At 43.1% G+C, this 23,165-nt stretch overlaps 1 protein-coding gene across 1 annotated transcript in view; it reads left to right on the forward strand.

Annotated features, from left to right (window-relative positions):
* The window catches only part of NCAPG2 (non-SMC condensin II complex subunit G2), a 174,343-nt gene that overhangs the window by 12,892 nt on the left and 138,286 nt on the right, over nucleotides 1–23,165 (forward strand). The window contains exons 4-9 of the mRNA XM_082258393.1: nucleotides 494–608; nucleotides 4,193–4,350; nucleotides 5,747–5,881; nucleotides 7,701–7,795; nucleotides 12,214–12,283; nucleotides 20,418–20,504. Coding sequence (XP_082114519.1) covers nucleotides 494–608; nucleotides 4,193–4,350; nucleotides 5,747–5,881; nucleotides 7,701–7,795; nucleotides 12,214–12,283; nucleotides 20,418–20,504 — 660 coding nt within the window. The remainder of the gene's footprint in view (nucleotides 1–493; nucleotides 609–4,192; nucleotides 4,351–5,746; nucleotides 5,882–7,700; nucleotides 7,796–12,213; nucleotides 12,284–20,417; nucleotides 20,505–23,165) is intronic.

Here is a 23,165-nt window from a genome sequence, read left to right on the forward strand (position 1 = left end):
ATGGTCAAGAAGATTGTGGAGCTGTGTCCATCATAGAACGAAAAGAAAATATTTTAGTAAATCTAAGCTGCTAAATATCTTTTCTCATCAGCACAAAAATCCAATTATTCTTATGCTCTGTCTACTGTGGGAGACCAGATATAGTGAATCCAGGTTCTTGGTTTAGTAACACTTTACACTATTTTTTTTTTTTTTTTTTACTTTTTGCTGTACTTTCACAATAAACAGCCATACAATCATAATTCATCTATAGTTTTTTGCAGCTAACAAAAGCTAACACATTTGGAGTTTTAGTGTAGTATTTTTTTATGTTAACAATTACTTTAATTTGGAGACCTATCATTAAGCAAATAAGCAGGTTGCCATTTTCTTCTGGGGTTCCAGAATATATGTGAGCACCCTTTGGTTACTGCATTAACATTCTGCTGACAATTTACATTGTCAGAAGTGAGTGTAGTCACATACCAAACAGCACTCTGTTCTTTTCTCTTAGAAAAACACTATGGAGGTAATACATGGTGTGACCATTGTGGCAACAGTCTCAGTGTCTGTGGTGGAAGAGGACATGGCTTATCAAGCTCTCCTGGAATGTGCTGGCCTTCTCAATGGTAAAGTGCTTTTTTTAATTTTAATGTATTTTCAACTATTTTTTGTTAACATAGAGAGCATTATAAATTTACACGTCTAAGCAGTTGTTTCTTTGGAAATGGTGGTAACTGCAAAGAGTATTCCAAATTAGTTTTTTTTTTTTTTTAATAAGGTACATTGTCCCCATTGTATTACTACATCCATATAAAGATATGATATAAATACAACCACAAATGAGTACATTTATAAATAGTGCAAAGTTCATAAATGAGAAATATACTGTATGTCATACAGCAGGGCTCAAAATTTCAAGTTCTGAGCTACTAGCCAGTCCTAAGAGTTACTCACCACTAGTTGCCCCACTCAACTCTTACTCTGCCTCTGCCTCCCCCCTAATTTCACCTCTAAACATGCCCTCGTGAATTATCTCATGAAATTACATTGTTAAATGTTTTATGCAGCATTAGGTTGCAAAAATAAATATTAACAGCAACTTCATCAGTGCAGTCTCATCAGTGGCCACCAGTGCAGCCCATCTCTGCACAAGGTTCACGGGGAGGAGAGCTGGCCGAATCAGATAGGATCTCCCGCTGTGTCACAGCTTGGATCTGAAACACTGGCCGCTGTCCTGGACCGTCACGCTACTTCAATTTTCTGGCCTTGGACTAGTGTGCTTTCTTTCATAAGAGCCGATTCTTGTTTGACAGCAACCAGCGTTTCAGGTCCAAGCTGTGAGAAATGGAGTCGTTCCCACCTCCCCCTCCAGCTGGCTCTCCTCTTTCCCCACAGTTTCCTGGCTGATTACTGGGAGGAGAATCGGCCCCCTTTCAACCCCACTTACTGCCAGGTGCATGAAAATAGAAACCTCTTTAGTGCATTACCCAATACAACTCAGTTTTATTAAGAATCTGTGCACTTGCAATGTATGTCAAGCAATAGTCAGTACACATCCAATATGCGAGACTCGTATGCCGCTCTGGAGTACAGCGATGCACAATGATGTCACTGCCAAACTCCGTCCAACATGTTTCATGTAATAGTGTCCTCATGGGAAATGCGTACTTGGCGGATGACCAAATTCGTTTTGACCATGCCTTGCCCTATAGAAGTGACCCATGGATCTAGACAAAAGCCCAACTTTTAAACAATAAGTCCCCCTTTGCAGTAGGGTCTGTGCCTGCACTGCAACAGTTAACTGCTTGTCTGTCTAGAGCAGGGGTCTTCAAACTATTGCCCTCCAGTTGTTTAGGAACTAAAATTCCCATCATGCCTAGTCATGTCTGTGAATGTCAGTTTTACAATGCCTCATGAGCTGTGTAGTACCGCAACAGCTGGAGGGCTGTAGTTTGAGGATCCCTGGTCTAGAGGATTTGGAAAGTACTTTTACTTGCCTGATCCTCCACTCCCGTTCACTCGGACAGTGGACTTTCCCTTAGCATCCTCACATCAGGTGTAGGGCTATCGACCCTATATTGATATGACATTAAGTGGACCTAAACCTCGGGAGCACAGGGGGATGAGACTACCAGGACTGGTCTTGCATCGCATACTAGCTCATTATGAAATACTTGCCTTAGAACGAAGCCCCGCAGTGCCGCCCACTATCCTCTCTCACGGATGACATGTTCGGTCGCCCTCCTTCCGGGTTTGCGGGATCCGGCCACCTGATTGGCTGGAGCCGCGATGATGTGCGCCCGGGAGCCTACGTTCACGGCACAAGCAGCCATTCCTTCAGAGCGCAACGCCAGTGATGTCACTGGCTGCATGCAAAGTAAATGTCTCCTAAACGGTACATGTTTAGGAGATATTTACAGTACCTATAGGTAAGCCTTATCATAGGCTTACCTAATAGGTACAAGTTGCAGAGGAGGGTTTACTTCCTCTTTAAGTTTCCCCAGAGTCCAGTTTTAAAGGGTAAGACAAAATAACTAGACCTCAGATGTAGATTGAGTGTGATTAGGCAGTAATCAGATCTACAATCCAACAAGCGTGCTGTTCCAGGGGGGTCACCTTTTTCCTAGGATAAGCAAAGATGAAGGTGATATTTATTCAGCAGGGTGCTTTAAATTATATCATGTAGCACAGATCGGGGGATAAGTAAAGGGAAAAGACTACCCCTAGTGGGAAAAGCACCTCTGTGTGTAATGGAAGCAGGAATTTTAGTGTTCTTCCAGGACAGCAACATTAACCAGGCTAAGCTTCATAGCCTTTTTTTTTTTTTCTCATCCATCCTTGCTGTGATTGCAGAATTCCCATGTAGCTCATAGGTCTTTTAACCACTTTACCACCGGAGGATTTTGCTGTCTTCCGTCCAGGCCACTTTTTGCGATTCGGCGCTGTGCGAATTCAACTGACAATTGCGTGGTCTTGCGACGCCGTACCCAAACGAAATTTACGTCCTTTTTTTCCCACAAACAGAGCTTTCTTTTGGTGGTATTTGATCACCTGTGCAATTTTTACTTTTTGCGCTATAAACAAAAAAAGAGTGTTTATTTTGAAAAAATAACAATATTTTTAACATTTTTTTATATGAAATTCCCCCCAAAAAAGATGTAAAAACCAATTTTTTAAAAAATTTTTGGCCAATTTGTTTTATGCTACATATGTTTGGTAAAAAAAATCGCAATAAGCGTATTTTGATTGGTTTGCGCAAAAGTTATTGCGTTTACTAACAAAGGGAAAGATTTCTGTCATTTTTGGTGTTTTTTTTTTTAACGCGTAATGGCGGCGATCTGCGATTTTTTTTTTTTTTGCGGGACTGCGACATTGCGGCGGACGGATCGGACCCTTGACTGACATTTTTGACACTTTTGGGGGTACCAGTGACATTACTGCAGTAATCAGTGCTATATATATGCACTGTTACTGTAAAAATGACACTGGCAGGGAAGGGGTTAATTTTATTGGAGAGGGAGGGGTTAATGTATGCCTGGTGCTTACTGACGTGTAGGGGGGGAGGTGACTGAGTGAGTCAGGGACAGATCGGATGTCCAGCTATGCTGAACAGTCCGATCTGTCACTCCCTGTCACTATGGAGATCCGCCCGCTGTGTTTACACACAGCGGGCGGATCTCCAGACTTGATCCCCGACGATCGGGTAAGAGCAGCGGCGATCGCCGCTGCTCCTCCCCTGGCCCGACTCCCGCTGTGAATGAAAACAGCGGGAGCGAGCCTCCGGCGGCGCGCAAGCGCCGCCCAGAAGGGGGAGTGTCTGACGACGTTAATACTACGTCGTCAGACGATAACAAGCCACTCTGCCGCAGTAGTATTACTGTGAGCAGACGTAAAGTGGTTAAGGACTGTGGTTCCTCTTGCTCCTGTGGTCTCAGTTCGTTTTCCTTCTAATATAGCCTTGTCCACTATGTTTGCTGTTTTTTGTGTTTGGCAACTGGACTACAGGTCTTCTGTTGTGATAGAAAAATGTGCATTGAAATGGTTTACTTGCCCTGCCTGATTCTCTGGTTTCACTGTTTGACAGAACAAGCATGCTGGTCAGTCACCGGGTAGTAAAGCCAGCAAATTATCATGACCGCTAGGCAACTAGTGATTGTCAGTTGTCAACCTAACTTTTTCATTTTAAATTGAAGTTTATGTTCAACTGCAGGTATTCTGGAAGCTTTACCCATGTCAGAATCCCATGTCCGTCTTGCCATCCGGCAACTTTGTGAGGCTTGGTGGGAGAAAGGCTTGGAAAAGAAAGAGGAATTTGGGAAAACGGCCTTTTCAATGCTTTTGGCAAAGTCACTTGAACCGAAAAGTTTGGTATGTACAATAAAAACTTCGCCCTCTTCCACTGTTTAAGGCTTATAAAAGGTATGTGCATGCCAATAACCTAGTGATCTGATTTTTGAAGTGCGTTCTTAACCACTTGCCCACCAGCCGCCAAAGTTTTACTGCAGCAGGTTGGCTCTATTACACGAAACGCCATACCTGTATGTCGCTTTGTGTAATAGACAGTGTAGACACAGGGATCCTGTGTTCTTCCTTTTTATGAGCACAGGTCTCTGTGTTCATCTATTGATTACATCCACCACACAGTTAAAACACTCCTTAGGAGCAGACTTAACCCTTTGATCGCCCCTGGTGTTAGCCCCCTTCCCTTCTGTTGTCAGTACAGTAAAAGTGCATATTTTTAGCACTGATTACTGTAGTAATATCACTGGTCCCCTCAAAAGTGTCAGGTGTTCGATCTGTCCGCTGCAATGTTGCAGTCCGGCTAAAAGCCACTGATCACCGCCATTACTAGTAAAAAAAAAATAAAACACATACAAATGACATTAATCTATCCCCTAGTTTCTAGACACAATAATGTTTGTGCAAACCACTCAATATACACTTATTGGGATTTTCTTAACCAAAAATTTGTGGCAGAAAATAGATTAGTCTAAATTGATGAAAAAATTTTAATTTTTTTTTTTATTGGATAGGTTTTATAGCAGAAAGTAAAAAAATATAATTTTTTTTTTTTTAAGAATTTCGCCCATTTTTGTTTATACCGCAAAAAATAAAAACCGTGGAGGTGAACAAATACCCCCCAAAAGCAAGCTCTATTTGTGGGGAAAAAAGGACATCAATTTCATTTGGGTATATCATCGCACGACCACACAATTGTCAGTTAAAGTAAAGCAGTGGCCTGGCCATTAAGGGGGTAAAACTTTCCGGTCCTTAAGTGGGTAATAATACGACTTCAAATAAATTCATAATGTGAAAAAAATAAACCTTTTCTTTTAGCAGCCTTTGGATGATGTAGCTTGGGGGTTAGACCTACTCTTAAGTTGGCCGTAGACTCTTGATTGAATCTTAGCTGGTTCAGCAGGGAATGGACAAGTTTCAAACCATGTATGGGCAGGCTGATTGTATCCCTGTCAATCCATCGATCGACTTGGGTACAACCTGCATGTCCGATTTTCAGGATACGATTATTGCCAGCAACCAAAGCCGCTAGCAATAATCAGGGTGTTCTCTGAGCAATCCACATCATGTTCTTCATGTATTATACTAATAAGTAATTTAGAGTGACTCAAAAAATGAACCCTTTTTTGTTTGAATTGAGGGGTGTATATGAACAGGGGTTCAGTTGTTTTTATTATAGTCCTATGCATTTTGTATTTGTAAATGTGGAAACCGTTCTAATATTCTAATGCCTCTCTGGTAATAGGCTGCGGACATCACTCGCTTGTGGCAACTTCATGCAGCTCTCCTAAATTTTGATTACAATTCAGAAGAAAGTAATGAAGTGAGGAACTTGTTACTCCAGTGCGTTATGAATATTAACCACATTAAAAAAGAAGAGGTAACTATGTCTTGAAAACAAACTCCAGTCAGGAATGCAAATTAAACCTTGAAATGTCGATCTGACGCCCCACATTTGTAATGCAGGAAATGTATTCCTAAACTGCTGCAAGAAGCCAATTAACTCGCATGCAAAGGGCTTGATGTAAAAAAAAAAAAAAAAAAAAACAGCAGTGCTAAGAAGCCACCAATGAAGCTGAGACGTGGTTTGGAAGCTTGAATGTGATTGGTGAGGCTAATATGCTCCATTAGCCTTAATGGGGGACAGGTGAGACACCGGATCAAAAAGACCCCTGATGTCTCTTTAAAGAGAACCTGTCCCAAAAAAAAAAATTGTTTCATGGGAGTGTTACCTGTTACTTTGTCTTGAATGACCAAAGTATACGTTTTTTTTTGTAGGTTTTTTTTACTGAAGCATTCTATTAAGGTAAACAAAACCAATACAGACAAGTGCGGCTTTTAGCAAAACACCAATAAAAAAATAGGTTATTGTATATGGTACAGTGTACAAAAGAGAGAATAACTAGTACAGTAACATAATTGCAACAGGTTGCAAGGTTAACTTGTAGAAGGCGCTTTGTTACCAGTTGGCACTGCACAGGGCTGAGACAAAGAGTTGTGGCAGTAAATAGAAATATTCTAGCCCAAAAGGAAAGGGAAAAAAAAGGGGATGGAAGGATTAAGAGAAGGGAGCGAGAAAGAAGAATCAGGAGAGAAAAGGAATGGGAAAAGGGGGGGGGGGAGGGAAGGGAAGAGGAAGTAACAGGATGGAGAAAAAAAGGCCAAAAATTAACATATAACCCTTAGCATGTCAAACAGGTGCAGAATCCTGTGTGCCCCATGATTCTATTCAGGCCGACCAAATTTTGTCAAATTTCCTTGAACACTTATAGCTTTCCTAGGTCAACATATAAAGGCAACACTGCATTAATGGTTAGATGCCAGGAGGATACAGTAGAAGGATCTCTCTATGGGCATAATAGGAGGCAAAGAAAACCACATTTTACATACCAATCCTGCTCTGCACCATCCTGCACCCCTAGCAGCAACACCTTTTTGGGTCCAGATTTAAAGCAAGAGAATGCATAGTATTAATACCTAGGCTAGTTGACATTGACAACTAATACACAGGTAACTAAGCAAGGGTTAAATAGCTAAGCAAACAGGAGTATAGTAAGCTCTGTGTAGAAACTTCACCTGGGTAAACCTATCCTTGGCCAAAACCATAATGGCCTAAACACTCATCCCAGCTTGCCGTTTGGAGAGTAGTTTACTCTATTTTACAGTGTGCAATGGGGAGTTGAAGGTACATTGATGACAAGGGTTTCCCGATCGCCCTGGATGCTAAAAGATGTTCCAGGAGGGTCAGAGTCAAGGGAGATAGCAGTGGGAAACTGTGATAGCACTACATGTCTCAGCTGGAGATATCTAAACCGCATCCTATAAGGCAAGTAAAAATCCACTTTAAGTTCATCAAAGCTCTGCTCTGCCGCCTGCCACTATCCCTCGGGTTGCCCACAATTAAGGGCCACGGAGCATTAGCCCCAAAGTATGATTACGTGAAACAATAAGGAGGACTTGGCAGCATGTAAGGTTTTAAATGTAATATGAGAAAAACACTTTGTTGACCATTACCACACTTATTTCTATATTTTGCAAACACGGCGGGGTTAGTCTCATGCTACTAGACAATTAAAGAGCTTGCATGTAGCTGAGCTTCAGCAAAACTTGCTATTTAAATGATGAAAAAAATATGTATAAAAATGTAATTCTTCTAAGCCTTGTTTTTAATGAATTTCCTTTCCTCCCTCTGTAATTAGGGTCGGCGGTTTCTTAGCTTTATCTTCAGCTGGGACCACAACTTCATTAAAATAATTCATGAAACAATTAAAAACCAGCTTCAAAATTTACCAAAGTATGTAATTTTTATTGTTATCCCTTTATGTTGGTTTACATTGTCAAAAGTATGCTAAAAGTTTCTGTATGGGGCTGTTAATGTATGATCAGCCATGAAAAGGCTATTTCTAATTGGCTGCTGCAGATTGCCGCTCATTGATGTTAGCGTTTATTAGGTAAAGGCTATAACAGTGGTGATGGAGCATGCATTGAAATCCAGTGGTAGCCTCAAATTGCCTGCGTGGTTTGGAAGTACTGTATTTAAATGTACCTGTGCATGCTGTAGATAGTGCTATGACATTATGTGCATTTTGAATTGAAGGAAATGATCAGATTTGTTGGTAAATTGTTTTAATTTTCAAATAATTATAATAAGGTTGTAGTATTAAAAATACAATAAAAGTGTGTATAATATAAACAAATATTTTATATATTTTCTCACAAAAGTGAGTACAACCCTCACATTTTTGTAAATATTTTATCATGTCTTTTCATGTGACAACACTGAAGAAATGACACTTTGCTACAATGTAAAGTAGTGAGTGTACAGCTTGTATAACAGTGTAAATTTGCTGTCCCTTTAAATAACTCAACACACAGCCAATAATGTCTAAACCGCTGGCAACAAAAGTGAGTACACCCCTAACCGAAAATGTCCAAGTTGGACCCAATTAGCCATTTTATCTGCCCAATGTCATGTGACTCATTAGTGTTACAAGGTCTCAGGTGTGAATGGGAAGAAGGTGTGTTAAAATTGGTGTTAATCTCAATCTCTCATACTGGTCACCGCAAGTTCAACATAGCACCTCATGGCAAAGAACACTCTGAGGATCTAAAAAAAAGAATTGTTGCTCTACATAAAGATGGCCTAGGCTATAAGAAGCTTGCCAATACACTGAAACTGAGCTGCAGCACGGTGGCCAAGACCATACAGGACAAGTTCCACTCAGAACAGGCCTCGCCATGGTCGACCAAAGAAGTTGAGTGCACGTGCTCAGTGTAATATCCAAATGTTGTCTTTGGGAAATAGACATATGAGTGCTGCCAGCATTGCAGAGGTTGAAGGGGTGGGGGGGTCAGCCTGTCAGTGCTCAGACCATACGCTGCACACTGCATCAAATTGGTCTGCATGGCAGTCATCCCAGAAGGAAGCCTCTTTTAAAGATGATGCACAAGAAAATTGAAGACAAGCAGACCAAGGACATGGATTACTGGAACCATGTCCTGTGGTCGGATGAGACCAAGCTAAACTTATTTGGTTCAGATGGTGTCAAGCGTGTGTGGCGGCGGCAACCAGGTGAGGAGTACAAAGACAAGTGTGTCTTGCCTACAGTCAAGCATGATGGTGGGAGTGTCATGGTCTGGGGCTGCGTGAGTGCTGCCGGCACTGGGGAGCTACAGTGCATTGATGAATGCCAACATGTACTGTGACATACTGAAGCAGAGCATGATCCCCCTCCCTTCGAAGACTGGGCCGCAGAGCAGTATTTCAACATAACAACCCCAAACACACCTCCAAGACGACCACTGCCTTGCTAAAGAATCTGAGGGTAAAGGTGATGGACTGGCCAAGCATGTCTCCAGACCTAAACCCTATTGAGCTTCTGTGGGGCATCCTCAAACAAGGTGGAGGATGCCCCACCAGGACATGCATGGATGATACATTTTTCCTGAAAGAGGGGTGTATCAGCACAGGAGATATATATTTCTTTGGTTGCCTCTCTGTATCCCTTTTGGATGGGATGCTCATAGATGAGTGCCTATGGCAGGTTGACCCCAATACAGAAACAAGGACTAACTTACAGCCTGGTCTTGATAAAGCTAAGGTCTGCGAAACGAGTCAACCTATTGGCTGTATCCACTTTCTGTCACTGGAACGGGGTGACCTCATGGTATTCAAGCTAGTAAAGCGACTTCTAGAAAGATCATTCATTGTACGTGGAAGGCGTATATTGCGTGGTGTGTGAGTCTCGGGGGCTCCCCCTCGTTCTTGCTCGGTGGCTTAGATTTTGGCTTTTCTTCAAGGGGAAGTTGATCAAAAGTTGGCCTTGAGTACTATCAAGGGTCAGGTCTTGGCCCTGGAAATTTTCATCCAAAGGCCATTAGCCATCCATTCCCTGGTGTGTAACTTCATCCAGGGGGTGCGACATCTGGTACCTCCGGTGCGACCTCTGTTGCCACCTTGGGACCTTAATTTGTTGCTGTCGGTTCTCAAGAAACCTCCCTTTAAGGTATTCGGGAGATTCCCCTGCTTACCCTATCCCAGAAGGTGGCTTTCTTGATGGCTATTACTTCTGCGTGTAGGGTGTCAGAACTGGCGGCGTTGTCCTGTCGTTCCCCCTATCTGGTGGTTCACAGGGATAAAGTGGTACTTCGTCCGGACCCGTCCTTCCTTCCGAAGGTTGTTTCCACTTTTCACTTGAATGAAGTCATTGTGTTACCCTCTTTGTGTCCTAAGCCCAAAACATCCTCAGGAATTTGCACTGCATACTTTGGATGTGGTTCGGGCAATCAGGGTGTACTTGGCGACTACTGAGTCTTTTCGAAAGTCAGATTCGTTCTTTGTGATTACGGATGGCTCTAAGAAAGGGCTGCCTTTGTCTGCTGTGACTATTTCCAGATGGATCAGACCGACAGTGGTGCAGGCTTATTCGATTAAGGGTCAGGGTCCTCCTTTCCCTGTTAAGGCGCACTCTACTCGGGTGCTCGGTGCTTCCTGGGCTTTTAGCCAACAGGCATCTGTGCTTTAGGTTTGCAAGGAGGCTACCTGGTCGTCTGTTCATACCTTTACAATATTTTATAAGGTGGATGTCCTGGCATCTGTGGATGCCTCTTTTGGCTGCAAAGTTTTGCAGGCTGCTGTTTAGGGGGGCTCTTAGTCTCCCTTGAGGGTTTTTATAATTTTTCAGATGGGTCTCATCTTGTTGTTCTGATGAGTCCTAGGTTGGCTAAGATGTAGCCTTGGGGACTTATTTTTCTGCTGTCCCACCCCCTCATTGTATGGCACTGCTTTGGGACGTCCCTACTGATATCAAGATAAGAAGACTGCATCCGTCAATGAACGTTCATTGATGGACGTAGTACCCGCCCCTCTATTTTTGAGTTGGGTTGTTATTATTTTCTCTGACACTTCTTTTATACAAAACTGACATCCTATAGCAGGGAGAGAGAGGGTATACCCCCTGGGACTGCCCATAGGCATAGCCAGAACTTTTTCATGCCTAGTGTCCTGCTCCTGTAGGGGGCAGCATAACCTTACTGATATCAAGATTATTTTTTTTTCCTTCAAAATTTTTGTTTGTTTAGAAGAAAATAAAAAACCCAGGGGCTATTAAATAGCACCAAAAGAAAGCTCTATCTGTCTCAAAAATTGAAGTACACAAAAAAAAATACACACTATAGAGAGATATGCTATGTTCATAGTTCTTGTCGGGCTTCAAGTGGTTGTAAACCAATCTAGCCAAAACTATTTTTTCTAGTTTTCAGTGGTGTGTGGAACTGTTGGGACCCTTGTCAGATTTTTGGTTGTTTTTTACCTTCCCACTTGATAAATTCTCCTTTCCTAAATGCACTTGCATCCATTGTCACTTAAATACAGTGATGGGAAATCCACAGTTTTTACAGCTGTCACTGGAATAAGAGGGCAATGTTTGAGCTGGGACGCTGATCTGGTCTGATCAGGTGACCACATTGAAAAGGTTTTCTTTTGCTTATTGTGTCTCTGAAGCTTGAAGTTAAGTGAATGTAAACCCTATTCATGAAACTTGACCTGGGCACATATCTGTAGTGTTTACTTATTTCTCTCCAAAGCCAAAAGTCCTGTGTCTTTATGCTGCTCCATTCCTCCTTTATCAGCTTGATCACTTCTGACAAGTTCTCCGACACAGGAGATAAAAAGAGGTGGAAATCTGTGTCTGGGTGGGTGCATAGAGGTAGATTAGCAGAGAGCTGGTCTATTCATGGCACAACTCTGCACGTTTCTTCCTTCCACTGCCTATGTGGAGGTGGGGGTGTGCCTTTCCTCTAATCAGCTGTCACACAGTGTATGCCAACACTCCACACCCAGTGCCTGGAACAGTAAGAAACATTTCTAACATGATCTTCACTTTCTAAACAGTGTAGAAAGCTGAAGACAGGAGATATACAAATAAAACTTATGTAGGGAGATTTTTTTTCATCTGTGTATCATCTGAGGCTGTTTACATCCACTTTAAAAGAAATCTTCCTAACATGTGGCATACAGCAAAAAATAAAAAAATAAACACCTGAAGAGGGTTTAAACATTCTTGATCTTAAAATGGAAAAAGATTAAAAAATAAAGGTTTGGTCTATAGATATAGATTAATAAATGATCTCTTTCTGTATGTCATTTTTATTAATCTTGATTGATGGTGTTTGAATTTGTTTTTTACGTTTTGTCAATCTTCTTTATACTAGGTCATTGGTGGGTCATGTTGCAGACATTTATTTTAGAGCATGGAAAAAAGCATCTGAAGACGTTTTAACGGTATTGTCATTTATTACTAATGACTGGTACTGCACTGATTTTAACCTACAAACCTCTAAGTGGATTATTGTCAGCGTTCCTGTTTTGTAAGCACTGCTTAAAGTTCACTTTTTGCATTGAATGGGATCTTTGGTTTTGAATGTAAAAAATTTTAGTGCATTGCACTCCAGCAATTTAAAGTTATCGTCTTTTCCCAAAAAAAAAAAAAAAAAAACTGTGTTCAAGTATCCCCAGCACGTTATATAGCACTGTTCAAACGGTGCTCCTTTTCCACTCACTCCATATGTTTAGGAAGTGCTTGGCCTGTATAAAAATGTCTTCAGTGCTCGATTCACCTTTGTCCTGCCTAAATGGTAGGACAATCAGAACATTGGACGTGCACCCCCAGCAGCTGCTCTGGTTTTCTCGAATTGGGAATATAGGCAAAGCATTCTCTCCCACTAGCATCAGCCGCACGTCCATCACTAGCACTAAGGAGTCTTTTTTTCTGTCTCATATAGAGCAGAAGGAAGCACCATTTTTACTAGCTTAACAGTGGTATGTAATGTGCAGAGGATCCTGGAATGCATAGGGGGATATCTTGGCACCTGCTGGGCTGAAAATGTCAGCGGTCAGCTTGTAGTTCCAGAACATTGCAGTGCTGGAGAACAGGTGAGTATAGTTTCTGCTTTAAAGAGGTTGTAAAGCTTTGCATTCTGTGCATGAAGGTAAAAAACCTTATGTGCTAGATAACCCCACCAGCACCCCCTAAACAAACTTACCTGAGGCCAATTGCGATCCAGCACTGTGCATGAGAACAGCGGCTTTCCCGGCTCTTTCCCTCCCCACAGAGCCGATCAATAGCAGTGCGAGACATTGGCTTCAGCTGCTGTCAATAAAACTGTGATGAGGCACAAAGCCGCTGCCGCTGTGGGGCCATGCCCCACTGTCTGGGTCTATGGATGCAAGCAGCAGGGCTCAGGAGCAAGCTTGCGTGAGGATGAAGAGGACGACCGTTATCGAGGGATCCGGAAAGAGGAAGATTGGGGCTGCACTGTGCAAAACAACTGCACAAAGCAGGCAAGTATAACCCTGTTTTGTTGTTTTAGTAAAAATAAAATAAAAGAAGCTTTACAAACATTTAATGTTATACAGCTAGGGTTACCTGCCTGCCCACAGCCTCTTCACCCCCTGACCTGTACTTAGCATGTAACGTGTTAGCATGTAACGTGTTAGGGTGGATATAAAATGGTCTATTTTCTTTTCAGTGATTGCTATGTTTTGACTGCTTAAGGCTGTATGGAACCCAAAAAAACAGAATGTTTATATATTGCAGCTTAACAATTCTTTAATATATGGCGGCTGAATTTGTTTTTCTTTTTTTTCCCCCCTTTATTTTCACATCGTGATTCGGTCAGTAACACACTTGCTGTCTTAGGGTTTCTCCGCTCTGGATGGAGGAGCAATAGAGACACCTTAAGACAGCAGCATTGTCAGTCTTGGGGGGGGGGGGGGCAGGGTAGTGTTTTTGCAACACAACAGATTTAGATGCACTTGATTAACAAATGAAAGTCAAACTTTAGCTAACACACTTAGGCCCCTTGTTCAGATCCGCCTGTCCGTTTTTTTTTTTTTTGCAAATCTGAACGGATGCCCCATGCATCTGTATGGGGCATCGGATGTCAGCGGAGACATGTCTGCTGACATTTGATCCGATCCGTCAAATCTGGACGGATGGAAACTCTATTTCTCTTACGTCCTCCGACAGTCGTCGCCTCTTCTAAGTCATCACTATTGGGTATTGACTTCCGCTCAATACCCAATAGTGATGACTTAGAGGAGGCGGCGACTGTCGGAGGACATAAGAGAAAGGAATTTTACAGGTAAGATTTTACAAAAATTCAGTTTTTTCATCTGTCCAGCGGATCAGATCGGATGAGAACGGTCCGTTCTCATCCGATTCCCCCATAGAGAACAGCTGGGACCTGACAGCTCTGTCTCCGCACACAGCGCAGAGACAGAGCTGAGAAAAACAGAGTACGCCGACAGACTCTACAGTGTGAAAGGGGCCTTAGCAGTTACAGCAACAGCTTTTTTTTTTTTTTTCCTTTTCCTTTTCCTTTTGGGAAATGATAAATAATACATAAATTAATGAAAGCTGATCATTGTAAGTGTTCCTGTCAGTTTTAAGTAGTTTTGCCTCAGTGCCGGTTCACATATGTGCGGCTGCGGCGATCGCATATAATATCGGAGCGCACTGCTCCTTCATTATATGCGATCGGGTGTGCGGTGCGAATTCACCCATACACTTTGTATGGCTAAATTCGCACTGCACCCGCAGTAAAGTCGCACATGACCCTTTTTTTGAGCCGCATCAGGATCGGATAGCACAGTGGTTCACACTTGTGCAATCCGATCCTGTGCGAACTGTAAGATCGCACTGCAATATGCGATCAAACTGGGGGTGTCGTTAAGATTACATTGACACCCCCAGCGTATCGCATATGGCAGTGTGAACTGCCAAGGGTGCGTTTGCAATGCGGGAACAGGCTGCGAATTCGCAGCCTTCCCGCATCGCATAAGTGTGAACCGAGCCTCAACACTCTAAAACTGCCAATTTGGCTGGGCAGCGTGGTCTGGTAAAGTAAGTTGAAAAATAAAATATTTATTGGACGGATCAACAAGTGAAAATAGATGGGGGGGGGGGGGCATAAAAAGATAAATCTAATGCAGCCTTTGAGTTTATACCTAAAAACTGATATACTCCAAACTGCTACTATAAAAAAAGTTTTCATACCCCTTGAAATTTTCCACATTTTGTCACGTTACAACTAAAAACGTGAATGTATTTTTTTGGGACTTTATGGGACAGACCAATACAAAGTGACACATAATTGTGAAGTGGAAGGAAAATGATAAACCGTTTTCCAAATAAACCCCCCCCCCCCCGAGTCAATACTTTGTAGAACCACCTTATGCTGCAATTACAGCTGCAATTCTTTTTGGGTATGTCTCTACCAGCTTTGCACATCTAGGAGAGTGACATTTTTGCTCATTCTTCTTTCAAAATAGCTCAAGCTCTGTCAGATTGGATGGAGAGCATTTGTGAACAGCAATTTTCATGTCTTGCCACAGATTCTCAATTGGATTTAGGTCTGGACTTTGACTGGGCCATTCTAACACATGAATATACTTTGATCTAAACCATTCCATTGTAGCTGTGGCTGTATGTTTAGGGTCGTTGTCCTGCTGGAAGGTGAACCTCCACCCCAGTCTCAAGTCTTTTAACAGGTTTTCTTCTAAGATTGCCCTGTATTTGACTCCATCCATCTTCCCATCAACTCTGACCAGCTTCCCTATCCCTGCTTAAGAAAAGCATCCCCACAACATGATGCTGCCACCACCATGTTTCACAGTGGGGATGGTGTGTTCAGGGTTATGTGCAGTGTTAGTTTTCTGCCACACAGCGTTTTGCTTTTAGGCCAAAAAGTTAAATTTTGGTCTCATCTGACCAGAGCACCTTCTTCCGCATGTTTGCTGTGTCCCCCGCATGGCTTCTCGCAAACGGGGCTTCTTATGGCTTTCTTTCAACAATGGCTTTCTTCTTGTCACTCTTCCTTCAAGGCCACATTTGTGGAATGCACGACTAATAGTTGTCCTGTGGACAGATTCTGCCACCTGAGCTGTGGACCTCTGCAGCTCCTCCAGAGTTACCATGGGCCTCTTGGCCCCTTCTCTGATTATTGCTCTCCTTCTCCAGCCTGTCAGTTTAGATCAGGGGTACTCAAACTACGGTCCGCGGGCTGCATGCGGCCTTCCAGGGTCCTGAACCCGGCCCGCTGGCCGGGATGTATCATTCATGTTGTTTTTTTTTTCCTGAATCACCTAATTAGAGCCAGAGGCTCTAATAGGCTTCAGAACAGGGTGGACCCGGGGCGCAGAGCACTCCGCCCTAGCCCACCCATTTGTGTGAAAATTCGCTATTGTCACACGGATCCTCCTCCTGGCCAATCAAGAAGCGGGTCCGAGACTCGCTTCCTGATTGGCTGAAAGGCGAACCCATGCCATTGGCCGAGGAGGAGGCGGTAGGACGCGGGGGACTGAGGAGAAGCCGCTGCAGGTAGGTGCACTGACTGGTCTCTCTGCATTGAAGGGGGCACGGCACGCTGTTTTCTCTGCATTGAAAGGGGGCACGCTGGTCTCTCTACATTGAAAGCATTGAATGGGGGCACACCGGTCTCTGCATTGAAAGGGGGCACGCCGGTCTCTCTACATTTAATGGGGGCACGCTGGTCTCTCTGCATTTAATGGGGGCACGCTGGTCTCTCTGCATTTAATGGGGGCACGCTGGTCTCTCTGCATTTAATGGGGGCACGCTGGTCTCTCTGCATTTAATGGGGGCACGCTGGTCTCTCTGCATTGAAAGGGGGCACGCTGGTGTCTCTGCATTGAAAGGGGGCACGCTGGTCACTCTGCATTGAAAGGGGGCACGCTGGTCTCTCTGCACTGAAAGGTGGCACGCTGGTCTCTTTGCATTGAAAGGGGGCACGCTGGTGTCTCTGCATTGAAAGGGGGCACGCTGTTCAGTCTGCATTGAAAGGGGGCAGGCTGGTCAGTCTGCATTGAAAGGGGGCACGCTGGTCACTCTGCATTGAAAGGGGGCACGCTGGTCACTCTGCATTGAAAGGGGGCACGCTGCTCTCTCTGCATTGAAAGGGGGCATGCTGGTCTCTCGGCATTGAAAGGATATCCGAGCAAAGGGGGCTGAATACAAAGGCATCACACACTTTTCACATATATTAAACAATTTTGAAAACCATTTAGCATTTCCTTCCACTTCACAATGATGTGCCACTTTGTGTTGGTCTATCATATGAAATCCCAATAAAATACATTTACGTTTTTGGTTGTAACATGAAAAAATGTTTGACATTTCAAGGGGTATGAATACTTTAAGGCATCGTAATACATTTTTGTTTTTGGGTTTATTATTGTTTTAAGGGGTTGGTCATGTGATCACTAAAAGAGAAGGATCAGCATTTATATTGACTGATCCTCAAATTCAACAGAGATGGTGCCACTAATTTCCATAGGCCTTTTTAAATATAACCAGCACTTAGGGTACCTAGAGCAGCATTTCTCCAGCAAAATGTAAATTTTTTTTTTAGCCCTTATTGTATTATTCATCTGTACATTTTACCCAGACATTTAAAGCTTTTTGAAACTTTTTAATGTATTGTTTAAAGTTCTTCGATTTGATCGATGCATTCGTTTTCTTTTTTGAGGCTTCTGACCTAGGGTGGCTATGTTTTATTAGTGTAATGTATCTATAGAGGAACCTCTCCTCTTCATAACAGGGGGAAGGGGTGGGGAGCCTGTAAATCAAAGAGGATAGTTAGGAAGGATGAGAACGCTGAAATTTAAATTTAATACACAGGGAGGGTACTGCATTTCTGGCAAAAGGTATTTTTCTGTTCTCGCGGAAAATATTTCTTTAAAGAAAAATTCCATACGTAGCAGGATTGTTCGTTTTTCGTATAGTGTGTACACAACTTTCGACATCTGATTTTCAAACTAAAATTTCCGAAGGGGCAAACTCCAGATTTTTTTTTTCTCGTACATAAACTAAAATCACAATTTTCATACAAAAAATTCAGATGTGAAAGACTGCACATGATCAGAAACAATAAGCAGAAAAAGCTTTGTCATACAAGAATTTTCATACAATTAGTCAGAAATAGATCTATGCGCTGCCAAAAAGAAAAAAGGAACCAGATCCCTTGGAGGAAAAAGAATAGGAAGAATGGAGCACCAGAGACCTACTGCCAATAATGCAGTGTCACCACATAAAGTCAGGAAATATAAAGCGTAAATATCAGCGCAGGTGCTCTAAAACCGGTGAACCATCACTCTAAGTAGCTCACTTAGACAATAAAATCAATCAAAATAACATAATAGGTGTATAAGATTAATAAAAGGTGATGGTGGAAGTGAACCCAATAACAAGTTGGGGATGGAAAGTGCAAACAGTGGTGAAAAATATAAAGTGTACAACATACACTCAAAAAGACACTACGGCTAGTGTTTAAAAAAAGTGGAGGAAAACCAATTATTCCAAAAAGTGAAGGTGCCCTATGAAGAGTAAACCAATGTACTTCCTTGAAAAAGAAATTGGATTGACACAATGATACAGGTGAAAGGTATCAAATAGTGATATATCAAAATCAAAAAGATGCAATAAAGCAGAAAAGATGTCCTCTGAAGAGTGAACCACTGTCAGCTCTTCAATAAAATTCCAGAAATGTAAATGAACAAAAGTGAACCATGCAATGCAAAATACATAAAGTCCAAAAAAATTCCCCAAACAGAATAATAATCGGTGTAAGAATAAATAATTCCGGTGATTCCCAGTGCGATTCTATTGGTGAGCTGAGATATCCAAAGAAATGAGTGCAATGGCCGCTCACCTCCACTAACACTCTTAAGAGCGTTTCAGGTATTGCTTGTCAACCTGCAGACTTTTAAAGGTATCAGGGTAATGATGCTCATATGCCAAAACAATCAGGGAGAAGTGGTGACGTCACTTCCTGGTCGACGGCCGTGACCGGAAGTAGGAAGCTATTCGTGAGAACTGAGTGCTGTGACCGCATCGGCAGTTTTAAAGATTACATAGAAGGCGCTGTTTGTTTTGACTTGATGTAAGTGCAATTTTTATTCACCTAATTAAACTGTATGAAATACTACACCATGAGTTCCTCTCCCTGATTGTTTTGGCATATGAGCATCATTACCCTGGTAGCAAGTATTCCCTATCTGAAGTCCGTATGGTGATTGGGACTGCGAGACCCTTAGGACCTGGAGGAGATACCTTTAAAAATCTGCAGGTTGACGAGCAATACCTGAAACGCTCTTAAGAGTGTTAGTGGCCATTGCACCCATTTCTTTGGATATCTCAGCTCACCAATAGAATCGCACTGGGAATCACCGGAATTATTTATTCTTACACCGATTATTATTCTGTTTGGGGAATTTTTTTGGACTTTATGTATTTTGCATTGCATGGTTCACTTTCGTTAATTTACATTTCTGGAATTTTATTGAAGAGCTGACAGTGGTTCACTCTTCAGAGGACATCTTTTCTGCTTTATTGCATCTTTTTGATTTTGATATATCACTATTTGATACCTTTCACCTGTATCATTGTGTCACTCCAATTTCTTTTTCACATAAGGAAGTACATTGGTTTACTCTTCATAGGGCACCTTCACTTTTTGGAATAATTTGTTTTCCTCTGCTTTTTTTAAACACTAGCCGTAGTGTCTTTGTGAGTGTATGTTGTACACTTTATATTTATATTTCTCACCACTGTTTGCACTTTCCATCCCCAACTTGTTATTGGGTTCACTTCCACCATCACCTTTTATTAATCTTATACACCTGTTATGTTATTTTGATTGATTTTATTGTCTAAGTGAGCTACTTAGAGTGATGGTTCACCGGTTTTAGAGCACCTGCGCTGATATTTATGCTTTATATTTCATACAATTAGTGCTATCCTCGGTTTTGACCTGCTGTGAAACATCGAAAAAGCTAGACTATCCTTCGTTTTATTTTCTTATAGTGTGTACTAGACTTTGGGGCCTTGGATTGTAAGCTTCTTGATGGCAAGGACTGATGTTGTTAATATACAATTTAAATGTAAAGCGCTGTGTACTAAGTCCCCGTTCACATTAGGTCGCTCCGACTTAGGGGACGACCTGTGAAGTCGCGTGCAGCACGGCTTGCACGGACTTCACATAATGGAAGTCAATGCAAGTCGCTTCCAGGTCGCCCCCAAGTAGTACAGGACCCTTTTTCTAAGTCGGAGCGACTTGTGTCGCTCCTATTAAAACGACTCCTGTACTACACAGTGGGAGCGACCATGCACGACTTGCCAGGCTAACCAAGTCGCCTGACAAGTCGTGCTAGTGTGAGCCGGCACTTACAATGCTATTTAAGTACTTGTAACAAAGCCTAAAAAAAACAATGCAGTCAATGGACAAGTTTACAAGTTTTATTTCTTTGGTAATGGATACTTTTACATTGTTTTAGTAGTTTGATGTAGTTTTGCTTGTGAATAACATTTTAATGTAATCGCCTTCATTTTACTCAACAGACAATTGAACACACTTGTATCCAGGACTTCATGCATCATGGAGTTCACTTGCCAAGAAATTCTCCAGTGCACCCCAAAGTGAGAGAGGTATATAGTCAAAACCTAATGTTTGAAGCTACAAAGTTATTTTGCCTAATTTCTGAACAAGTTCCATCCCCGGTTATCAACAGTTTGAGGAAGGATGAGATTTTTGGGTTCATTTACTAAAAACTGAAGTAAAAAATCTGATGAAGCTGTGCATGGTAACCAATCCACTTATAACTTCAGCTTGTTCTATTAACCACCCCCGGACCGCCCGCCGCAGTTGTACATCAGTACTTTGACGTTAAATACTGGTGTTATGGCAGCAGATAGCTACCATACCCCCGGTATTTTCTTACAGGGCGGTAAATCACATAAAAGTGGTTCCAGCAGCGGATTCGCCACAGGATCACTTAGGGTGGCCGAAACGGTGCCCCCCTCCCGCCGCTTCCCGGTCATTTTCTTTGCTTACCAGAGCCGTCGGTAGTGGGGAAAATGATCCGGTCCCAGGCAGGAAGTCGAGCAAGATGGCCCCCACTCGACTCTATGGCCTTGGAGGACCAGAGCGAGGTCATACGTCACTTCCTCCCAACGTCCTTCAAGGGCCCATTTGTTTACATGCTGGAAAAAAAATGCTTTTTTTTTTGCTTTTAGAGGGTAGATGTGAGACTTGGGTCTTTTTGACCCCAGATCTCACATTAAAGAAGAGGACCTGTCCAGCTTATTTCTATTACATGGGATGTTTACATTCCTTGTATCAGAAATAAAAGTGATAAACAAAAATAATTTAAAGCTCACACGCAGAAGCTAATACATATGCAAGTCACACCCACATATGCAAACGATGTTCAAACCACACATGTGAGGTATCGCCGCCATCCTTGGAGCGAGAGCAATTATTCTTGCCCTAGACCTCCTCTGTAACTCTAAACTGGTAACGGGTAGAAAATATTAAAGCGTCGCCTATGGGCGTGCACAATTTTGAAGCATGACATGTTTGGTATCTAGTTTCTTGGCGTAACTTTATCTTTCACATTATAAAAAAAAAAAATTGGACTAACTTGACTATTTTCTTATTTTCTACTAAAGTGTATTTCTCTTACGTCCTCCGACAGTCGCCGCCACTTCATAATCTTCACTAATGGGGTATTGACCTTTGCTCCTTAGGAGTAGCTAGGCAATAAGATTTGTTAATATAAAAGCTTTTAGCATATCACACCCCTAGGGGGGCGGTCCCCTCAGTCAATACCTCCCTGCTTCCTGCATTCTCAACTCAGTTTCTAATGCCTAGCTTAGGAGTAGCTTGGCTGATACTGTGCTGGGGCTCTCAGTCTCAGCTTTCTATTCTCTTTTTTGATTTTATTTGAGTATTTTTCTCTTTCTTTTACTAGCTGTTATTTTTCTCAGCATTTAGTTTAGTTTCTTCGGATGAAGATGATCGTGCGGACCTGGGTCTCGGACTGGCCACCCTGGTTCCCAGGGCTCAGGGCCAGGGGTTCCCCAGCCTGCCATCGAGCGTTCAGCTCAGGTTTCCCTGGCATATTGAACGACCCATCCCTGTTCGCTGCAGGGATGCTGCCTGTGAGGTGGCTACCTCACTGGACGCCATTTGCGGTTTCGCACCGCAGTTCCACTGCGTCCTGGCTGCGACACTCCCTGTCCTCAGTACAGCGGTTTAGTCGCTAGAGAAGGCTCCCCACGCCATCCGGACTGGTAAGTACATTTCTATTTGGGGACCTGTCTGTTTGGGTGTCAGTCTGTGACTGTGTGACCCTGCATGTCTGTATATGTGCTGAGCTCCCTGTCAGATTCCTGTGTGGAATAGCTGCCTTTTCTGTGGGCTGCGGGGGGGGGGGGCTCTCCCGATCTGCTATGTGTGCTGTGTGGGCAGACTGGGGTTAGACATGCTGTGCGGCGGCCGCTATTGCGGTCCGCCATTTCTTTGGGGCAAACTTGTGGTGTCCGGCCCTAAGTGAGTATGGCGCGGTGTTTTGGCGCCAAACGCCGCCATTTTGATGGCGATCGATGTACAACCACATGTCGGCGCCATTTTGTAATTGCCCAAAAATTGCCTCAGCCGAGCGGCCATGTTTGTGTAGCCTGCATAGGCTTTATAGGGCGGTCAGTCATTACATCACTTCCTTTTGCTCTGGGACAGCGATCGGTGGCAGCAGCCTGTGTGGCCTCTCCAGGTTTTTACTTCTCCTTGTCCTGTATTTCCCTGCTCAGTGTTCTTATCCCTGTGGGGGTCGATCTATGCAGTAGTGTGCGGTGGGCTACACTCGCCGCTGTCTTAAGGGGACAGTACTCCTTTTTCCAATTGTTGCTGGGGCATGGATTCTCAGGATTGCAAGTTTCCTCCCACCTTGATGGGGGGCCAAGGGGCTGCTGCATCCCCCGAGGGGGCTGATCTGGCTGCTATTGTGGCGAACTTGGCTTCTCAGGTGCAAATGCTAATGGCTGACCGATCCGCAAAACGGCCCAGATTGTCTATTTCCTCTGATTCAGAGGGTGATGGGGCTGCTATGGCTGGAGTGCCCTTCTCAGGGTCTCGTTCATCTCTGGACCTTGGGGGGGCTGAGGGGGAGGCTGAGGTAGAAGGGGTTGATATTTCTCCCCCTGGCTCGCCTGAAGAGCTTGCACTCATGGATGAGTTGGTTGCTTCTATCAAGGAAACACTGCATTTGTCCATGTCCTCCTGCTTTGCTGTCCTCTTATGGGACACAA

The sequence above is a fragment of the Pelophylax lessonae genome (genome assembly GCF_965119305.1).
Source record: "Pelophylax lessonae genome assembly, chromosome: 5".
NCBI lineage: Eukaryota > Metazoa > Chordata > Amphibia > Anura > Ranidae > Pelophylax > Pelophylax lessonae.